Genomic DNA, 22,414 nt, shown 5'->3' with positions numbered 1-22,414 from the left:
GTTAAGCCGTAAACCGTTCACAAAAGTATTCAATATAACGTTAAATAAACCCACATTGTGCGTTAAAACAAGTAAACCGTTGGTGTTTGCGCGATGTGCGCGACTACCATCCGGTAGAGGACTACCATCCGGTAGTGACACCCTGCTTGGCCCAAGGGTATTCTGCAGACCAAAAGCCCCTGACTGTAAGCCCTGAGGATGCCCAGAGGAGGCCCGAAGTCCCAGAAATGACATAGGCAAACACTAACTCGCCCGGGTTTGTCTCGATAGTGGAAACAAGGCTATTCATATGGCAGAGGCTACTGTTTGCTTTGACTTGCTGACTTTGAGCAGTTGGCCATTAGTCACAGGATGAGCATGCAGTAATACAGTACGTACATGAACTCTGTTGAGTAAAATGGATTTAAAAACAAATCTTTTTATCTAGAAAAATTAAGAATTAGCAGTGAGTAGTGATGATAATGATATATGATGTAATAGGCTGTAAATAGCCATAGGTGGGATCTCAGCTTCAGCTGTAGTGAGGAAGTCAACAGCAATTTCTCAGACAGTGCTTGTAGTTTGTTGCTGAGGTGTATGTGTGCATGCTCGTTTCTGTGGATGGGTGAGAGCCTTTGTGCATTGTTTCACAGTGGGGCGATGCAGTAATGATCATTTATTTAGCTGTTTCCACCTCCATCAGGACAGTGAAGCGCAGGCAAGTCCTTATTGATTCCCCCATGACAAGTTTTACTTTTTCATACCTACTTTAAATGAAAGAGGAACACCTCTGCATTAAGGAGAGAGGGAGAGAGAGAGAGAGAGAGAGTATAATTGAATAGAATATAATTGAATTACTCTAAGCCTCAACTCTATGTAATCCAATAGGAATTGTAATTGTAAAATAACTCAAAGACCTTGAAGAAAGAATAATTACTAGTGGCTTATAATTTTGACGAGGTAAAAAATGGCAGTGGAAGTAGTAGTAGTAAAAGGACAGGCTTTCTTGTATTTTCGTGTCCAAACTCGGGAGTATTTGTTCCATTTGTCGGGTTCCCTTTCGTATGCCATCTGTTCTGAGTTCCCCGCTACTCAATGTGGAGCCTATTCCAGCAGCCCGCATTTTCACCAAAGCAAAGTCCAAAAAACTGCAGGCTGTCAGTCAGTGACGACGAAAAGCTGATTTGTAAATGATGAAAAGTATTTAGTTTTAAAATGTAGAGGATGATGCCTTCCGAGACCAACGAAGACGGTCCTCGTTTTCAACAGCAGTAACACATGGTTAATAGAGAGGCCCACTATATGCGATGTTCTCAATTTTTTTAAATGTCATGACAAAGTTATACCAAACATTTATGTATGTGGTTACACCACTTATTCGGTTCAAAATTCAGTTTCCTGGTAGGCTACCACTCCCCGAGTTGGCAACCTGAAATGAAAGTGAAACTTAATAATAATAATAAACTGCCTTCATCCAGTCAGTAGGCTTCAGACGAGAACAAGATGGAAGACTGTCAATATCGTGTTTTAGTAGAAGGTGAATGGTTGCCTAGTCACCGTAAAGTGCTTCGGCAAAAACTCCAAAAACACTTTCAAAGTAAGAAGAAAGCTGGTGGGGGTGACTGTGTCGTGGAATATGAAGAGAAAGCGAACTCGGCTACTATTGGATTTAAACAAGAGGAGGGTAAGTACTGCACTCGACGATATGATCACTTCCATAAATAAGTGTAGCACTTGCCTTCTTTGTCGTCTAACTGAAATTATGGCCATAGAATCTACCTAGTTGTTTTGATAATTTGCTAAATAAGTAAGAGTAGTGACGAGCGGTAGGCTACTGTTGTTAATGGCTGAAGGAAAATGTTTTGTCTAATCCTAGTTCTAGAGCGCGTTCTTCTCCACACGCAACATGAAATCACCATCGACAACGAGCAGATTAAGCTATACCTCACCAGACAACTGGTAAGTGTGTGTGTTTTGTTGGGGTTATATAACAGACAATGGCATTTCAATGATATCCAGAACCTCTCCTACGATTCATACACAGGCTAGTGCTCAGGACAGTGCAGCAGAGGAGAGGAGCACGTGTTTTCTTGGGAAGAAATAAACGAATTAATAATAATAGCTGAGGCAGCTCTTTGTTCTTTCTTCGTGGCTGTGGAATACAGGTAGGTCTAACAGAGTGAATAATCTTACATGACAGTTAAATTAGGAGTCCGGAACTCTCCCAGTCAGCTGACCAACCAACACTGGCACCTCCCATGTCTACCATGAGTTATACCTGTATTCTATTTTAAGCCACTAATCATCTTAATAATATTAATAATAATAATAATGCATTTTATTTGTTTAGCACAATTTCACATACAAAGATGTCTCAAGGTGCTTAACAGGGTCACAATAGCAATTAAAAAAACAGTGCATTCAAAAAACAATACAGAAAAGAAATACAAAAACAGAAACCAGGACTTTAGGAGAAGGCAGATATAAAAAGATTGGTTTTGAGGTTGAAGTTAATAGTAGTGATGGAGTCCAAAGCCCTAATGTTCTCCGGGAGCTTGTTCCAGAGTCGTGGCCCCAGCGAGGAGAAGGCACGATCTCCCATTCTGGACATATTTGTCCGGGGAACTGCAAGAAGGTTTGCTTGTCCGGACCTAAGAGTCCTTGGTGTAAGATGAGGGGTTAGGAGTTCCTGGAGATAGGCCGGACCAGTGGTGTTTATGGCCTTGTGAACTAGAAGTAGGAGTTTATTCTCTGGTTGATTGGAAGCCAGTGGAGGGAGTGGAGGACTGGGGTGATGTGCTCGGATCTCCGTGTCTTGGTGAGAACCCGGGCAGCACTGTTTTGAACATAATGCAGCCTCTGGATGGTTTTTGCTGGAAGACCTGCCAGCAGAGAGTTGCTGTAGTCCAGACGGGAGCTGATGAATGCGTGCACCAGCTTTTCTGCAGCATATTTGGGAAGAGAAGGCCTCAGCCTTGAGATGTTTCTCAGGTGGTAGAATGAAGTTTGGCAGATGGATTTGATGTGTGCATCAAAGGACAATGAAGAGTCCAGCTTGACACCAAGGTTTGTGACGAGTGAGGAGAGAGGGGTGGGGTGGCCATTTATGGTGATGTGGGTGATGATACTGGCCTTTTTTGTTTGGTGGGGCGTGCCAATAAGAATGGCTTCAGACTTGCCACCATTTAGCTGTAGTGAGTTGTTGCTCATCCAGTGCTGGATGTCATCCAGGCATTTGGTCTGTGATAGTGCCTATTGTTTGTCGGGTGAAGTTCGGATGTAGATTTGTGTGTCATCTGCATAGGAGTGAAATGGGATGTTATGACCTCGAAGTATGTTTCCCATGGGTAGCATCTTGGCATTTTTCTGTGTGACATTAGGAGCTGGAATATACAGGGTGTCCGCGGGGTCTTAAAAAGTCTAAAATTACACATTTTCCATTTTAGGCCTAAAAAAGTCTAAAATATAGCGATTTTTTGCACTGTATGTCTAAAATTGAGTTTGAGTAATTTAAGACCTACGTTTCAATGCAAAAATATATTTTTTTACGTCCTTTTCCACGGCGTTCTGTTTTTTCTTTTCCTGTAATGGGCACAGTTATGGTCCGTGTAGTTCTACATGACATGTTGCTGTTAGTGGAACGTAATAAGAAAACTACGGATGTGAAACGGAAATGTACTCTCGTCACTTGCAGTAGCAAGTATTTTGATTCCCTGTGTGCGAGCAAGGCGGGAAGTTATGAAGTAGAAGACGACTAAATGGCAGAAGAAGATGGGGAAATGCAAACTCAATGATAACTCTCGCGACCGGAATTTTCGGACTGGTTGAAACGCGTTCCCAACGACAGTGAGGCTTACTGCATTCTCTGCAAAAGAACTCTAAAACTCGGGACCCTGGGCATTAAGGCACTGGAATCGCACACAAAGTCAAGTAAGCACCAGGACTCGGCAAATGCGCCGCGAAATTCGCATGGTATAGCCCAGTTTTGTTCTGCAGCTAGCAGAAATAATACCTCTACCGGTAGTACTAGTTCTAGTGCTGCGTCCAGCATTTGCGATCAATTGGGCTCAGTTGGCAGAGCAAGCAGAGGGCAAGGCTGGCAGCAAAATGGCAGAGCTCCTCTCAAAATCCAATGCTCTGAGGAGGGCTGCTAAAGACAAACTCTAACAGCTTAAGGTTCTGGAGGATGAAATTGCCACCAAAAGTGCACAGCTTAGAAGCATGTAAAATAATGGATGTATATATGTTTGTTTCATTGACAATAAATGTCAATTGACCGCAGTCTGGCTTTGTTATTTCTTTTTTTGATACTCCGTGAAGGTCTTAAATTGAACCCATGATGGTCTAAAAAAGTCTAAAATTGCACTTGTTAAAACCTGCAGACACCCTGAATATAATTTTCCATAAAGAACACTTGCTTTTGTAGTCTTGGTCTGAAGCAACTTGTTATTTGTTTTTTTTATTTAAAAGGAGGCAAAGGGCGTGCCACCTGTTGACAACCAATCTGCTGGTATGTATTGCAACTGTACTGTTCTTTGACCCATTTAATGGCTTTTGCAGGGCATGGCATTAATATAGCTGAGGGTATGTTAACACAAGTTACACAAATGTTAACGTGTTGGTTTTATATAAGTTGGTAGTAAAAGTAAGTATTTAATTAAGAAAGATCGATGCACTTTGCACTTTACTACACCAAGCCCACTAGAGTACTACACTACCCTTGGGATAGTTTTCAGGCCAATCATATGCCAGTATGGACCACATCGAGAGCATGCTTCCCCTTTAAAGGAAAACATATATGTTATTCTCTCATATGAACAGATAAAGAAATGATTGGTAATACATTATTTCGATATTACCAGAGGGAAATAAAACTCAATCCCAGTGTCAAGATCCTCAACATGAAGGTCCCAGTGCCTCTGGTTCTATTGAAGTTCAGGAGGAGAGGGTTGAAGACTCATATCGGCCCAACGCTGTTGTTGTGGAGAACATCGCTGAAGATATGACCAGGGAGCTTCTTGGACTGATAGTGGAGAACATCAGTGGTATTTCTGAGGATGACTACAGTATGGAGCTGATCTATGAGTCTTGTGTTGCAGTTGTAACATTCTCTCACCCTGATGGTATGCATTTCATTTTGTTCAATTTGCTTAGGCACTACATCTCAGATGAAATATTTCTTTAGTGTTTTTGTATATTTTTTTATCTAAAAATGGTTTTGTGATTATTTAGTGAGATTACATTTTACATTTTATTCTGTAATCAAATCACTTATAAGGAATGCATCATGCCATAGTTATACTACAATGTGCCTCTGTTTCAGATTTGAAGAAATTTCAGACCGAAGCCAAGCTCAGCAAAAAGTTTCAGCAGTACAACCTGACTGCCCGGGACCTTGAAAGAACCTGCTGTTTGAGGATCGAAGGTCTGCCACCTAAGGCTAAAGAAGATCTAGTGGGCCTCTACTGTGAGAAATTTAAAGTTGAAGTAAAGAGTGTTGCTATGAAACCCGAAGAAAACGCTGCTGTGGTCACATTCCAAAAGCCAGAAGGTAACACATGCTACAATTATTTTGTTGAGAGAAAAATTATACCAGACTGATTATTTTCAGTATTCACATTTAGCCTATGAAGAGGACTGCTCAGCATCCTGAATTACACATACACACACACACACACACACACACACACACACACACACACACACACACACACACACACACACACACACACACACACACAATCCCACACACACATTTGTGCCAGGGTTATTATAGTTAACAAACCCAATACTAAAACCAAAACTAGCAAGGAAAAATTATTTCATTAACTGAAATTAAAATAAAAACAGAAAAACTAATCTAAAGCTACAATGAACAATGCAAATTATTTGTTAATTGTAACACTTTCACAATACCTTTCAGATGTTGTGACCATGTTGAACACACAGCACAAGATCTGCAAAGTTGATGTCAGCATGCATCCATACTCCAAGTCACTAGGTACAGCACTGTATGGTAAAGATAGACCAAGATGGAAGATTCCAGACTCTTTCCCTGAAAGCATCCACCCAGCACTGTATGAATTTCTTGTGAAGAAGCAGCTCCTATCTCACATCAATGACCAGATGCAGGCACACTTCTGCCAGGTTAGCATGGAGAACACCAACGTTCTGCTCAGCCCACTTCCAACCCTGCTGAAAATGAAGGGACTCACAGCCAGACACATAGACAGCTGGAAGGAGAACACTTTAGACGCTTTCCACACCATCATGTCCAAGTACGCAATACTTGAGAAGGTGATGAACTCAGATGTGTGTGGCTCAGTGGCAAAAGAGCTGCGGTCAGTTGTCCAGGACAATGTTGTCATGACAATGGATTCTGTAAATGGGCAGTTGACGCTGGCAGGGATGTCGAAAGACATAGAAAACCTGAGAGGGGAAGTGGATGGTATAATTAAGAAGGCAACGGATCACCTCGAGCAGGAGAGGAACAGTGTTTCAGGGGAAATGGATTTGCCTCCTGACATGTTTAAACTCCTGCAACTGTCAAAGGGCGAACCACCTGTTGACAACCAATCTGCTGGTATGTACTGCACCTATACTTCACTCCAACCCATTTATAGCTTTTGCAGGCCCTGGCATAAAGATAGCTGAGGGTATGTTACAGGGGTATGAATCTCTCATGTAAATGGGGCACGATTCAATAGAAGAAAAGATGCATGTTGATAAAAAGATGATTCAGTGGCATTCTATGCGATGCGATTCGATGCAGTTCGATAATTGAAAACACTGCGTTGTGAGGAAACAATGGACCTCATTCTCGAACATATTCTTAAGTGTCTTCTAGGGGTGTCACGATACCAAAAATTCAGTTGTCGGTACCAATACCAGTAAAATAACACTATTCTCGATACCAATTTCGATACCATGGTAAAAAAAAGAAAAAAAAAAGGATTTTCCAAGAATTCATGTACTTGAACTTGAAACATGAACTTCTTTATTAAAATGTCAAAATAGCAAAATGTCATAAGACATACAAAACATGTGCAATATAGCATAGCACAACATAATAAAGTGCAATTAATGGTTAAAGTGGAACAACTAGGGACCCTAGACACATTCCAGACTTCCAGGCATCTTTTCAAAAGGTGCTGTGCAAAATCAAACAACAGTGCAAAACAAAACCGTGGATACAACAATGCAGCCATTCAGCTAACAAGATGAACATGAGTTTTGAGCTTCTTGAAGGACGTATTTAAAGGTGCAGTATGGATCAATAGCTATTCGCTAAAGGTATGCTAGCAGCTAAAACTAACAAAATCTCTTGAAATGTGCTGACATTGACAGTATGACAAACTAGTTACTCAACGACTGTCCTTACACAGTCAAACATCAAGCAAGTGCAACACAAGACTAAGCAAGACGGCAAATAAGCTACTTACTAGATCGGCAGAAGGTAAGCAAGTCAGGTCGGCGGGCTGCGGCAGGCAAAACTACAGAACGCAGTTATATGCCTATCGACCCTGCTATGCCAATGGCACCGACGTGATTCTCCATATTAAATGTCATTGTAGCGCCCCAATTTTTTTTAAGCTGTTATTTTAAGGTTAAACTGCTTATCCTAACCCTAATCCTGAAGCATAATTGTTGCATAATGCACCTTTAATACATAATAAATCGAAATGTTCAGTGTAGTTGCGGCGAAATTCCAGCTGTCATCGTCTTAAACATCGGCTACATTGAGTCTATGGCATTGAAATAAATAAATAAATTGGGTAATCGTGTTTTATCAAACCAATTGCATATTTATGTGTAACTATATTAAACTATGACATTCTGTGAATTTCCCTAGTTTAGTCATGATACTTGCAAGATACATGCTCTCTTTCTCTCTCTATCTCCTTCTAACCAAGGTAGGCTATGCTAACGTTAAAACTACAGCATAGCTTACCTAAACTACGTACATAACATAAGCTATTGTAACCCACGTGCCCATCATTTAAAACATCATGTTAAATGTATTTCAGTATGACAGATTTAAAAAACTGAAAAACTGCATTATTTGGATGTTAATATGAATCAGAACTATCCTTGAGTTCTTTAAACAAATACAGATGACTGTCTTTCAGGTGCTTTGCTAAATTGAAAGTACTATCTCCCTTGTTCTGAAGAACACGGTAGCATCGTTTGCATAATGTTCAAAAGTAGGTTGACTAGACGTCCTGTTTTACCCGTTCATGTCCTCTTTGCGAGACCTAAAAAATGCGTCCGGCAGGGATTCCAAAAGCGTCTGGGATTTAGCCTCATCGGATATTTGTGTTTCTCTGGGAGTTTCACAAACTAATATTACGTCTTTTGGAAAGGGTATCTCCGTTCCATTCCACCTTTTTGCGCGTGCTCTCATTGGTCGACCGCCTTCCCAGTGTTGCCAGATATGATAAGTATCCTCCAAAATGAGCTTATGATACGATACGCCATTTCCACACGATAACACTTCACACCTGGCCGCCTCCACTAGTTTCATCGTTTACAATAGTAAATGGCAGATCTGCGTGTGAAAAACATGTCAAAACTTCGACTGGAACACCGTATACTGCCCCCGTCAGTTCCAGAAGAAGCGCAGCACCGATTCTAACAGCTGGCACCGGCGATCACGGTACCTACGGTGCTTCAAAAAAATGGGTATCGTCGGTTGGTTTTGTTATTTTAGTACCGAAAGGTATCGTTAGTATCGGTTCTCGTGACATCCCTAGTGTCTTCTTAAACATCTTCTTACCAACTTTGAAAGACCACCCTAAGAAAAAATCTCCTCCTTATTCATCAACGTCTGGAAATGCATTCTTAAACTGCCTAAGTGTTCTTAGCTGTGCACTGATTCTTACATTGAACGCGCTTTCTAATGCACCTGAACTTGCATACAGAAACGCCCCTCCAGCTCCTTATAGGAGCATGCAATTGCAACGGTGCACACTCCACAGGCAATGCAAAAGCAACTTCAGACTGATCTAAATCATGTCAAAGCGGAAAGCGAGCACCCGTAAACCCAGACCTAATTTCACCGGTGCAGGGGTGGAGGTATTTTTGCAGAATGTAGATGTGTCCATTCAATTCCACCATGGCTATATCCACACGATTGAGTTTAGTGCTTATTTACTTATTCACTGCCATTTGCAGTGTTCGTATAGTGCTTTTATTTATGTTAGGACATCATGATGCCTCGGTCTCGGAATCATGACTATAAATGTTAAACATAATGGTAAATGATACAAATATTCTCCTATTTATTATTATTATAATTTTTTTAATCCGAGGATGTCTGTAGAATTAATGGGAACGCAATCAACATCGATTTTTATTTCAGAAAACAATATCCACTCCATCATCATTAGTGATCACGCCCCTGTGTCCTTAAATATAGCCACCCCATCACAAACCAAACCCTCTGTAAGATGGCGCTTCAACTCATCACTTTTAGAAGACCCTGACTTCACCACTCTGATCAAAAGAGAGTGGGCATCCTTTCTGGAGATTAATGACTCTCCAGATATATCCCCATCAACCCTTTGGGAAACAGGCAAAGCAGTCATGAAAGGCGTAATAATCTCATACTCATCATTCAAGAAAAAACAGCAACAACAGTTAGAAAATACACTAGAGGAAACATTTAAACAGCTAAGCAATTTACAGTCAATTACCCCCTCTGAAGAAACACAAATCCAGCTAAGACAAGTCAAAGCACAATTGGATAGTATCATAAATAAAAAAACGCAGTTCTGTATCCAACAACTAAAATACGAAAAATTCCATCTCAGCAACAAAGCAGGCAAATATTTGGCAAACATGTTACAACATAAAAAAGACATCACTTATCCAATCTATTCTCGATTCCTCAAGCAACCCTACTCAGGATCCGCAAAATATCAACAACATCTTCCAAAAATTCTATAGTAGTTTGTATTCAGCCGGTACTGAACCCACCCAATCAGAAATTGACAGCTTTCTAAATAATCTTGACCTCCCCTCACTAACAACAGACCAAGCCAACCATCTGGACCAACCTATCACTTCAGAAGAACTGACCAAAGCCTTACATAGCATGCCAAACAATAAATCACCAGGACCAGACTAGGGATGGGAACCGAAACCCGGTTCTTGTTTAGAACCGGTTCCTAATGAGCCGAATCTTTGGAATCGTTAGCCAAATTCATAACCGGGTCTGTTAACGGACCTCTGTGCCGTTTGCGCATGCACGAACTCTCCCTTTAAAAAATCAGACCGCAGCAGAAATGGCAACTAGACAGAAGCGATCTAAAGTGTGGCTTTATTTCACTCGAACAAATGCAAACATGGTCACTTGTAACGTCTGTACAACATGTATTTCGTCAAAAGGAGGAGGTACATCTACTATGAATAAGCACTTGAGCACACAACATGGTATTAAATTACAAGATTGTCATGTTTTTGATGCCTGCAGCAGCTCAACTAACGACGGCGCTTCATCCCTAACTTACCAAGGTAAACTCCTCAAAATGTTTTATCATAACGGTGTTACTCGTGTGTTATCAGCAAACGTTTGCGTTGTCGTGTTAACCATAACTAAACTTAGCATTTAATTGCTTAACAGAATGGGCGATGTTGGACATTGTCATATAACTTAGGCTAGCTTAGCTGTAGAATCTTCTATTTTCAGCTGTTGGCTTTGAGGCAGAGGCAGTGCTTGCCTCCCCTCTGTTGGTTCTAGAAAGTTTGCTGATAACACACGAGTAACACCGTTATGATAAAACATTTTGAGGAGTTTACCTTAAGTCAGGGATGAAGCGCAAAAGACTCCGTTAATAATGGCGTTGTCTAGCAACGCGTGCAGCTCCCTAGATATGGATACGTTTCTCTTTCAATTCAGTGGCAGCAATAGTTAAGTTTTAAATATACTGAATGCCTAGTTTGCGAATCATCTTTGTTCAAATACGTATGTGAGGCATTGTGTGCATGATACAAGTAAGTATGTTTCAGTACGTTATTGTGTTTGTAGTGGGTTCTACATTGCTATTAGAAGCGTTAAGCATAATAGTTCGCGATTAGCCAAACAACCAAGCAACCTACAAAAAAATATACAGTCCTTTACTCAATAACAAGGGCTTCATGTCAGATCAGAAAATTCAACGATTTTGTTAGTGCCATTTTATTGCCAGATTTAGTTTATCTCAAGAGTGCAATGAGGGAGGGGTTTAGATTGGACTAACTTAAACTAAACCTGGATGTATTGTAATATTCCAACAATTATGAGACATTTCCTGAGGTATATCTATATAGGGGTTGTTTGCTATTTCACTCATACACTCATCTGATACAGTATAGATGAGTGTATGAGTGAATGAGTGAAATAGCAATCAACAGTGCTCTGCAATGTCAATGTATAGCTTTAGAGTTGACACTCTCACCACATATGCATTTTAATATTGTTGTTTTATATTTAGTGGCAAGAATGTCTGTTTTTTTTAATAAAAGTTTTTGGTTATTTATGTAAACATTCTGTTTATGGTGTGTACAGCATTCTAGATATTTATATAAAAGAACATTAATGTAAAAAATCCGTTTGTGCTCTTTTTTCACCCCTTACCCAATAAGAATCGATAAGAGAATCGATAAGGAATCGAATCGATAAGCAGGAATCGATAAGGAACCGGAATCGTTAAAATCTTAAAGGTTCTCATCCCTAGACCAGACGGCCTACCAGAAGAGTTCTTCAAACATTTCTGGGTTCTCTTTTCACCATTTTTTCTCAGACTTATCACAGACATCAAAACCTCTTCAACTATTCCCACCCACATGAATACTGCGGTCATCACTCTTGTAATTTAACCCAATAAGGACCCAACACACCCTTCTAGCAACCGCCCTCTATCATTAATCAACACCGACCTAAAAATCATCACCAAAACATTAGCTTCCAGGATAGAAACAATCATCCCTTCACTGATTCACCCTGATCAGACAGGTTTTATTAAGAACAGACACGCATCAGATAACATCCGTAGACTCTTCAATCTCATCAGCATTGCACAAAAACAACAACAGAAAACCATAATTCTATCACTTGACGCAGAGAAAGCATTCGACAAAGTAAACTGGTCTTTTTTATTCACTGCACTTCAAAAATTCGGTTTTGGACAATCACTCATCCACTGGATAAGAACACTGTACACCTCACCAAAGGCCACAATTGTCACAAACGGAATTACCTCACCAAGCTTTACACTGCACCAAGGAACCAGACAAGGATGCCCCCTCTCCCCATCCCTTTTCGCCATCTTCATTGAACCACTTGCTGCAGCAATACGCCAAAACAGTAAAATCAAAGGAATTCATACCAACAACTCACAACACAAAGTAAGCCTGTTTGCAGATGATCTCCTATTATACCTACAGACCCCACCCACATCCCTCAAAGAAACATTCAATATCATTAAAGATTTTTCAAAAATCTCACACTATACAATAAACTGGAAAAAGTCAATTATACTTCCACTGTCTGGAGACAGTTGGGACTCTGCAGCCCAGGACCCCACCCTTAACCTCACCACTGGCAACATCAAATACTTAGGGATCACAGTTTCCCCCAGGCTGTCAGAACTCTCCTAAAAAACATTGAAGATGATTATAAACGTTGGAACAAGCTTCCACTCACACTCATTGGTTGAATTGCTACAGTTAAAATGAAAACCCTCCCTCAGGTCATATACCTGTTTTCCATGATCCCCACCAGCCCCACAGACAAATGGTTCAAAACTCTAGACTCTCTGACAACACATTTCTACTGGAAAGACAAAAAAGCAAGAATTTCACTCACAACTCTACAAAATAAGAAAGAACTAGGTGGACTTGAAGCACCACATTTCCAAAACTACTTCCTGGCAAATCAACTACAATATTTACTCAAATGGACTCAACATAATACACATACCTACCCATGACTCAGTCTAGAACAATCCCTATGCTCTCCGGTTTCTATCACAGACCTCCCCTTTCTACCACAGTCAATAAAAAAATGTGATTTCTATCACAACATTACAATATCCTCAACTCTGACAGCCTGGTGGAAAGCCAACAAAATCACCAAATCTACCCTAGCACCATGCAGACTCACCCCAATTTGGCACAATCCAGATTTTCAATTGCACAAGGCACCTATCTACTCCCCCAAATGGCACCAAAAAGGGCTCACCCACCTCCATCATGTATTCGACAACATTTCATCTCATTTACCACATTTACCCAGAAATATGGCGTCGGGAGAAACACATTTCTTCAATACCAACAGTTGAGATCTCTAGTCAAATTCAAAATGAAAATAACCAACAACACATTGCAGCCATCTGAATTAAGTGAACAACTCTTGAAACTCGTAAACCAACCCAAAAAAGTAACATCTCATATCTACAAACTCATCTCTACCTCTAACCCCTCAATAACACTACCCAAAACAAAATAGGAAAACGACCTGGCACTATATCCTGACCCCAATTTCTGGACACAAATCTGCAGTAACATCTTTGCAATGACTACCAACACCAACCTACAACTCATACAATATAAGACCATTCACAGAACCCACTTCACCCGTAGTAAGATGCACAAAATGGGTTTTATTGACACTGACATCTACCCACAATGCACTTCAGGGAACACAGACTCCTATCTCCACGCTACCTGGTACTGCCAACCCGTTCACTCATTTTGGACCACCATTATTGAAACACTATCCACCATCCTGGAATGGAGAGCCCCAATGTCTTTAACACTCTGTCTTCTGGGAGACACTTCAGAAATCCCCCTCCTATCTCAACACAAAATCCCAGTACTCGTCTCTCTAGCTATCGCTAAGAAAATAGTCTTTCAGAACTGGTTATCCAAAACATCCTGCCATCTCAAACACTGGTCCAATCTATTAGCAGAACACATATCAACAGAAGAAATCTACGCTAGAAAAAAACCCAACATATGTGCCTTTAAAAACATCTGGAACCCTTTAATCTTCTTACAAATTAAACCGTAGCATAAACCACGTACTTCCCCTTCTCCCTCCCACTTCTCTACTCTCCTATCTTTCCCTTTTCTCCCATCCCATTAGGCCATCATATGCATAATCACAGACTCACACACACAAACACATACACACACTTATACAACCCCAATTACACCTCTTCTCCTTTTGTTTTTCTCTCTCTCCAGCTTTACTCTCCCTTTCAATTGCCATCAATGCAGGCACATCTCATCTCCCTTAATTCACACACTCCAAGCACATTTTATCTCCACTCATTCACACAGATCTCCCTCATCAATTCCTTCTCTTCCCCTGTTGACTCTGGTATACAACAATCCCACCGCAACTCGATAATGTCCTGTGTATTTGTCTGCTTGCCTGTCTGTTGGTCTGTCCACATGTCTGTCTTTTGGTCCGTCTGTCTGTCTGTCTGTCTGTCTGTCTGTCTGTCTGTCTGTCTGTCTTTTTATTTTTCACAAACGGAAAAATAATATATATACACACTGTAAAGAAGTCTGTTAACACGTTTAAAAAAAAAAAAAAAACATCGATTTCTCGTCCTTGGCTGAAGTAGCTAGCATAGCATTGGCCATTGAAATGAATGGCGTAGCTAGCATAGCATTGGCCATTGAAATGAATGGTAGTTGTAATCTGTCATTCTCTCCAGGTCTATATAATACTTCCATGTACTGTACCACGGGGCGTTATTTGTTAGAATACAGCCTGATTAGTTTATGCTATTTGGGCTTTGGCCAATGACAGGCTGCCATTGTTCTGACTGAGATCAAATGCACCAGGTCAGCGAGTGAGTGTTTTGTGTAGCAAGTTAATGGAGAGACAAACGCTTTTGAACCGGTTCATAACTTTTAAATCGGGGCAACGACCGGTTCATGTCATTTTAATACTGATACGGGAGTTCACACATCAATGTAGTCATATCTTACAGGCTAAAAACGGATATCGATAAATATCAGTTATTTTTTACATCCCTAGTATGTTAACACAAGACAAAAAAAGAAAGCTGTAATTATGATGTGACGATCATGGCTCCATGAACAAAACATAAAGGGGAGACCACGCAGATTTATAATAATAATATAATATAAGTTATTTATTAATGGTTACAGTTATATATATAGTATCTAATAATTATAGCAAACGTGTGGAGAATGTCAGTGTTATGAAGAGAAACAAAAGATGTGATGTCAATTCAGTTAAATGGTAGTATAAACAAACAACAACGACAAAGCAAAACCAACTACGATCCCAAAACCAACGACCAACGACAATCCAAATCGCTATCTCTATCCCACATCCAACGATAACCCAATCCAACGACCAATCCAACGACCAATCCAACGACCAATCCAAAGCTCTCATGCAACTCTTTTGTCCAACGCTCTCCTGACTGCAGACTGATCAGGGCTTATGTAGCCCATCCGATCCAATGGGTCCACCTGTTTCCAATCACCTGCTGTACACCTGCCTCCAATTACTTGCTGTAGAGACAGAGACAGAACAGGCATGCAATATCACAGGGCGGGGCCTAGACCCACCATGGTCGTAACAATGAGGAAATAAACCTTTACATTTGTTGGTTTTATATTGGTACATAGTAAAAAGAAAGTCAAATTTTATATTTAATAAAGAAAGATTGGTGCACTTTGCACTTTACCACACTAACATGGTATAATAAACCTACTACGATACTCCACTACCTTCAGGTTAATATTCAGGCCAATCATATGCCAGTATGAACCAAAGTGAGAGCATGTTTATCCTTTTTGAGTAAAAATGTGTTGTGCTGTCATAATCTGAACAAATCTGGAGGCCCTTTGCATTAATTACTGCATTCAAACTATGGCTGTGCACAATGTTTTGAGGTTGCATATCACTCAGGGTCTGATGCAATATAGCTGGTACTCCTGCTGATTCAGTAGTATTCTTAGGACAGTTCATTGTATTATGGGTAATACGTCATTTTTATATTACCAGACGGAAAAAAAACTCAATCCCAGTCTCAAGATCCTCAACATGAAGGTCCCAGTGTCTCTGGTTCTATTGAAGTTCAGGAAGAAAGGCTTGAAGACACTTATCGGTCCAACGCTGTTGTTGTGGAGAAGATCGCTGAAGACATGACCAGGGACCATCTTGGACTGATTGTGGAGAGCATCAGTGGTATTTCTGAGGATGACTACAGTATGGAGCTGATCTATGAGTCTTGTGTTGCTGTTGTAACATTCACTCACCCTGATGGTGTGTATTTAGTTCTGTTCTGCTTTAGTGTTTCTTACTCTGAAAATGGTAGTATGATTATTAATATTTAAGTGAGATAACATGGTTTTAAATTGTATTCTGTAATCAAATTACTTATAAGGAATGCATAATGCCATAATTATACTACAATGCCTCTGTTTCAGATGTGAAGAAGTTTCAGACCAAAGCCAAGCTCAGCAAAAGGTTTCAGCAGTACAATCTGACTGCCCGGGACCTGGAAAGAACCTGCTGTTTGAGGATCGAAGGTCTGAAACCTCAGGTTAAAGAAGATCTACTTGGTCTCTACTGTGATAAATTCAGAGTTGAAGTACAGAGTGTCGCTATGAAACCCGAAGAAAACGCTGCTGTTGTCACATTCCAAAAGCCAGAAGGTAACACATTATTTTAGAAAAATTATACCAGACTTATTTTTTTCAATATTCACAAACACACACAAACACAGCCTGTGAAGAGGACTGCTCACCATCACATACACACACAAATACACACACACACACCTACACACACACACACACACACACACACACACACACACACACACACACAAACACACACACACATAAACCCAATACTAAAACCAAAACTAGCAAGGAAAAATTATTTAATTAACTGAAATTTAAATTAAAACAGAAAACTTATTTAAAGCTACAATGAACAATGCAACACCAAATGCATGTGGGGAAAAAATGCATGTGTGTTATTTGTTAATTTTAGCACTTTCACAATACTTTTCAGATGTTGTTACCATGTTGAACACACAGCACAAGATCTGCAAAGTTGAAGTCAGCATGCATCCATACTACAAGTCACTAGGTACAGCGCTGTATGGTAAAGATAGACCAAGATGGAAGATTCCAGACTCTTTCCCTGAAAGCATCCACCCAGCACTGTATGAATTTCTCGTGAAGAAGCAGCTCCTATCTCACATCAATGACCAGATGCAGGCACACTTCTGCCAGGTGAGCATAGAGAACACCAACGTTCTGCTCAGCCCACTTCCAGCCCTGCTGAAAATTAAGGGACTCAAAGCCAAACACATAGACAGCTGGAAGGAGAACACTTTAGACTCTTTCCACCGCATCATGTCCAAATACGCAATACTTGAGAAGGCGATGAACTCAGATGTGTGTGGCTCAGTGGCAAAACAGCTGCGTTCAGTTGTGCAGGACAATGTTGTCATGACAATGGATTCTGTAAAAGGGCAGTTGACACTGGCAGGGATGTCGAAAGACATAGAAAACCTGACAGGGAAAGTGGAAAATATTATTCAGAAGGCAACAGATCAGTTTGAGCAGGAGAGGAACAGTGTTTCAGAGGAAATGGATTTGCCTCCTGAAATGTTTAGACTCCTGCAACTTGATGGTTTGTCACAGTACATCACAGCCTCCTGCCCCCAGGTATCCCTCAATTACAAATCCAGCATCAAGAAACTTGTCCTCTCTGGCTTAAAAACTGAAGTTTTGTATGTTAAAACCTGGGTCCTTGAGAAGAGAATTCAGATGAATAAGATGGCAGTGGAGCTTGACCGTCATATAGTGGACTTCCTGAGGGCAGTGGACAGCGAGGTGATCTCTGATCGTCTCTTCTTCTCCAAAAGTATCCATGCAATTTATGTGATCAAGGATGGAGCTGTGGTTTTGACTGCAAGCTCAGAAACATCCCTCTGTGAGTCTATGCAGAGGATGAAAGAGACTCTCGCGTGTAGGGTTCTCACTGTAGAGGATCCAAAAGTACTCAGTAAGTCAGAATGGAAGACTCTGATCACTGAACTCCTTAGTGTGTACAACACATCCAGGGAGATCACACTGTTGATAACTTCAAACAAACCTGACAGTCTTATCATTGCTGGCTTTTTTGAGCCTGTCAAGGAAGTCAGCCTGACTCTTGAAGAATTCATGCGAAATCATGATCACAAAACAATTGTGGACACTGTTGAGGTCAAATGCTGTGCTGCAGCAAAGTTCATTGAAGACCATAAGGCAGAAGACTGGAAAAAGTTTGCCAAAGTTGGTGAGGTGGTGGTGAAATTCCATCCAAGATGCCCACAAATCAACCTGTCAGGAGAGCGTATCTATGTTGAACCTGCTTTGGATGCTTTTAAGAAGATGGTGACCAGCTTGTTTATAGATGAACTGAAAGTCTCTAAGCCTGGAGCAAAGAAGTACTTCCAGGAACAAGGCAGCTTGCTACTATCAATGATGTTAAGGGACCATCGTTGTGTAGTTCTACTTAAGGATGATGATATGTTGGAGGATGTAAATGATGATGATGATGGAAGAAACAGGAAATGTTCAATATCCCCTGACTCTCAGCAATGTTACTGTGAGGTACAAATGCCTTGTGGGGTGCTCATTGCAGTCAGCAAATCAGATATCTGTGTGTTTCAAGCAGATGCCCTTGTGAACGCTGCCAACGAAGACCTGAAGCACTTTGGGGGTTTGTCATTGGCCATGGTAAATGCTGCTGGTCATCAGCTCCAGAGAGACTGTGACAGTTACACATCCAAGTATGGACCGCTTCGCCCTGGAAGTGCCATTATCACAGAAGCAGGACGTCTGCCCTGCAAACATGTTGTCCATGCTGTCGGCCCTCTGTTCTCGGCAACTGACAGACAGACAGCAGTGCATCGTCTTAAATCTGCCATCACTGAAAGCCTTAACCACGCTTCGGGGGTCAATTGCAATTCCATCGCAATCCCAGCAATCAGTTCTGGAATTTTTGGATTCCCACTGGATCTTTGCGCACTCACCATTGCCAATGCTGTGCGTGACTACTTTGAGAACCGGAAACAGAATTCCCTGAGCAAAGTCTACCTGGTCAACAATGATGACAAAACTGTGAATGCGATGGTTCAGGCTGTTGAGAAGGTGTTCCGTGACATGAATCCAAGATCTGAAACTCCACAAGCTCTGTCCCAGAGACATACATACAGGGGGAGAGGCAATCGTGGGTCAAGGAATCAGGGGGGGAGACCTGAGGGAACTGCAGGATGGAAGAATGAAACGTTCAATGACTTTGAATCAGACAAATATAGAGAGGGAGAGAGGCAGTGGCAGAGCTCATCCTTACAGTCACATTCAGAGAGGTTGCCCACAAAACAAGATGTCAAGATAGTCCTGAAGAAAGGAAACATTCAAGATGCATCTGTAAGTGTGTAATTTTTCTTAAAGGGAAACTTTAGAATTTTTCAACCTGGGATTTCAATTGTTAATTATCCCTAGTAACTTTTTGGACCCAAATGTTATCAAAATATGCCAAAATGCAAGATTATTATGATGATTTTTAAGTAATGATGGTTTCAAAACTACATAAATAGTTTGTATTTCTCAATTAACAGCATGCAAATTGCAGCAAACCAAAAATACCTCAACTGATTTTATTATTTTCAAAAATAATGTATTTTCTTTTGATACACTAATGCAGAAGATGGCATAAAACTGTTGAAAAACTTTTACACAGTACTGTATATGACAGATAGTGTAATATGCTGAAATGATTGCTATAGGTTATAATGTGCACTCACAGTGTTGATTAACTGTTTTTTAGTGCTTCAGGAGGGCGTTCCAAGGAGAAAGACCAAGAGAGAGCAGAAGTGAACCTCTAGGCATCAGCAAGAGAACAGGTCATGGCCAACAGAAACAGAAACCACTACAGTCTTCAGGTAACATGATGTTTTTTAAATCCTACTTGCTGATGTTGGCTTGTGTCTTCTGTATGTTTGAGTGTTTCTTTACTATCAGATAAGCCAGAACACAGAAAACAAAGAACGAGTAAAATGGTTCTTTTAACCATTAATAAATTATTATTGATTTATTTTGTATAAATATTTGAATTTAAGATTCAGTTACAGGCTGGTTTTCACCTGCTGGTACTGAAGAACTGGCATCTGCTGATGAGGAGTTTGTCATGGTTGGTGAAGAGTTTGCTCCTGCCATATTCCAATTCTGTGGAGAAACGGTCCAGGAGGTCAACAGAGCCAAAGACTGCGTGACCAGAATAATCATGAAAGAGCAGACTTCTACTCAGATCCAGGACCCACTAATTAGTCGTTTCACCCAGGAGGATAGAAATGAGCTTCAGAATCTGCAGAAGGCACTGACTGTCAGCATCAGCATCAGGGTGGAGAGGAGGAACACTGACTCCATCATCTACCTGGAGGGCTTGACTCGTGACGTGTTCAAGGTCGAAGGACGAATCAGAGATATGATCAGGGGCAAAATGGCAAAGAGGGCATTGTGGTAATTAGTTTGTTGTAAACCATTTTAAAGCTTTTGTTGGCAACTAGTTTTGATTACAATAATCAAGTAATTGTGATGACTTATGGTAATGTTAAGAACACACAAACATACCTGTCTTTCCCAGTGGCTACTCAGGTTATTCACAATAAAGTTTTTCTCGGTCAGAAACCCTCTTAAAATGTAATAAAAAAATGGTTTTACAACTGTTCAGCTTTTAATAGTGCCAGCCTTGCTATTGTTGTTTGCAAGGCAAGTCTGTTGGTTGTTAGCTAGTTAGCTTCCCAGTTTTAGACAAAACACTATGACAGGTGTCTTTAAGAAAAGATAAATAATGTAAGAAATACTGAAAATGAAATGTGGTTGGTTGCACAATGAAGGGGCTATTTTCTCAAATAATTAATTCTGTTCCAATTTAATCCAGATATTTCAGTCAGATGTTGTTGTTTTTTTTATTACTGCTTCTTTAATTTACTGAAAATACAAAATATGCATTTCACAACAGATATTTTGCAATGCACAGTTATTGCATTTTAAGCCCTCATGCATCAGCTTTTGTCATAGCACAAACACATGGATGTCTACGAAACCTAATGCAATGTTTAAGTCACCCATATTGTAGTGCTTGAACCTTAGTGAATTTGATGGCAACAGTGCTCCAAAAAAGGACCTCATTTGTACGGACATGGTCCTTCTTTTCATACAGAAATGACTTGGCTGACATTACTGTATTTTTCCTGTTCCCCGGTGCTGCATATGGAAATGGCGCCTATTTTGCTGTTGATCCCCAATCAGAGGATATAGGCTATGCCAAACCTGATGGCAAAGGACACGAGCGCATGTACCTGGCAAGAGTTTTGGTCGGAGACTACACTCAAGGATCAGGTGTCCTGCTAGCACCTCCTCCTGGACAGAAACCTCGCTACTGTTGTTCTTTTCAGAATCAGCTCTTGGTTTGATTATGTGTACATTGTGGTTTGTGTTAAATTGTGTTTTTTCCCCAAAATGTCTACGTGCATGGGGTTGCTTACTAGTCTGGAGGACTTTTCATGATGATAATATATTATCAGAAAGCTTTGCTCTCAGTCAAAATGTACTTGATGCACTGATGAGGATTTCACTGTGTACTTGTTGTAGAAGTAGTTGAAACTGAATACAAACTCTTAAGTCTAATTTTTTATTTTTTTAAAGATTTACTTTTGGGCTTCTTGCCTTTAATCAGATAGGACAGTGAAGGTTTGACAGGAAATGAGTAGGATCGTGAAATGACCATGGGTCGGATTCAAACCTGGGCCCCCGTTCAAGCCTGTACATGTTTGGGGCAGCTGCTTGCGCCACAACTCCCCCAGTTTAAATGAGTTCTATTGAAATTGAATAAATCACTTGTGACATTGGCAGTCTTTACATGTTTCATGTGATTGCTGTGGTAGTTCTGCTCTGATGATGAATATCTATCAACATGCAGCTTTGACAATTACCCAAAGCCTGTGAATGAATGAATGAAAAGCTGCTCCAGTATATGAGAACTGCCATTAACTAGTAAGCTGCTGAAGAACAAATATCAATGTATTACAGTTATTCATAAGCTTTCCATGGCATGTTTATCCATTTCAGTGTCTCACGTTAATACAGTGTAGTAAACATGTTGCATCCTTTAAAGGCACCCAGTGCAACTTTCGAGGCTTAAAAATAAACATTCAATTTCTAGTCTTTTTAAAACGTAGTAAGTTTCAATAACTCCATACCATTCCATATCGACATTCAAGCAGCAAAGATGAGACGTCGTTGTGTGGTGAGAACTGATAGAAAATCGATAACAACAACAATCGCCGCCATTTTCTTTATTTTTTGTAACCTACAATAAATACAGCAGGCTTCCAGT

General features: G+C 40.5%; 1 protein-coding gene across 1 annotated transcript; it reads left to right on the top strand.

The window, feature by feature from the left end:
- Window positions 1-1,482: 1,482 nt before the first annotated feature.
- Window positions 1,483-20,539, top strand: LOC308370913 (protein mono-ADP-ribosyltransferase PARP14-like; the record flags this gene model as incomplete). Its single annotated transcript, XM_080845648.1, has 8 exons — window positions 1,483-1,663; window positions 1,856-1,938; window positions 4,450-4,489; window positions 16,016-16,276; window positions 16,441-16,668; window positions 17,033-19,443; window positions 19,844-19,958; window positions 20,136-20,539. The coding sequence occupies 8 exons, from the start codon at window positions 1,483-1,485 to the stop codon at window positions 20,537-20,539; spliced, it is 3,723 nt and encodes a 1,240-aa protein (XP_080701774.1).
- Between the last annotated feature and the right edge of the window lie 1,875 nt (window positions 20,540-22,414).

Source organism: Sprattus sprattus (assembly GCF_963457725.1).
Source record: "Sprattus sprattus genome assembly, chromosome: 1".
Classification (NCBI taxonomy): domain Eukaryota; kingdom Metazoa; phylum Chordata; class Actinopteri; order Clupeiformes; family Clupeidae; genus Sprattus; species Sprattus sprattus.
Note: the sequence above shows the minus strand (reverse complement) of the source record. Positions and strands in the feature narration are given on the sequence as shown.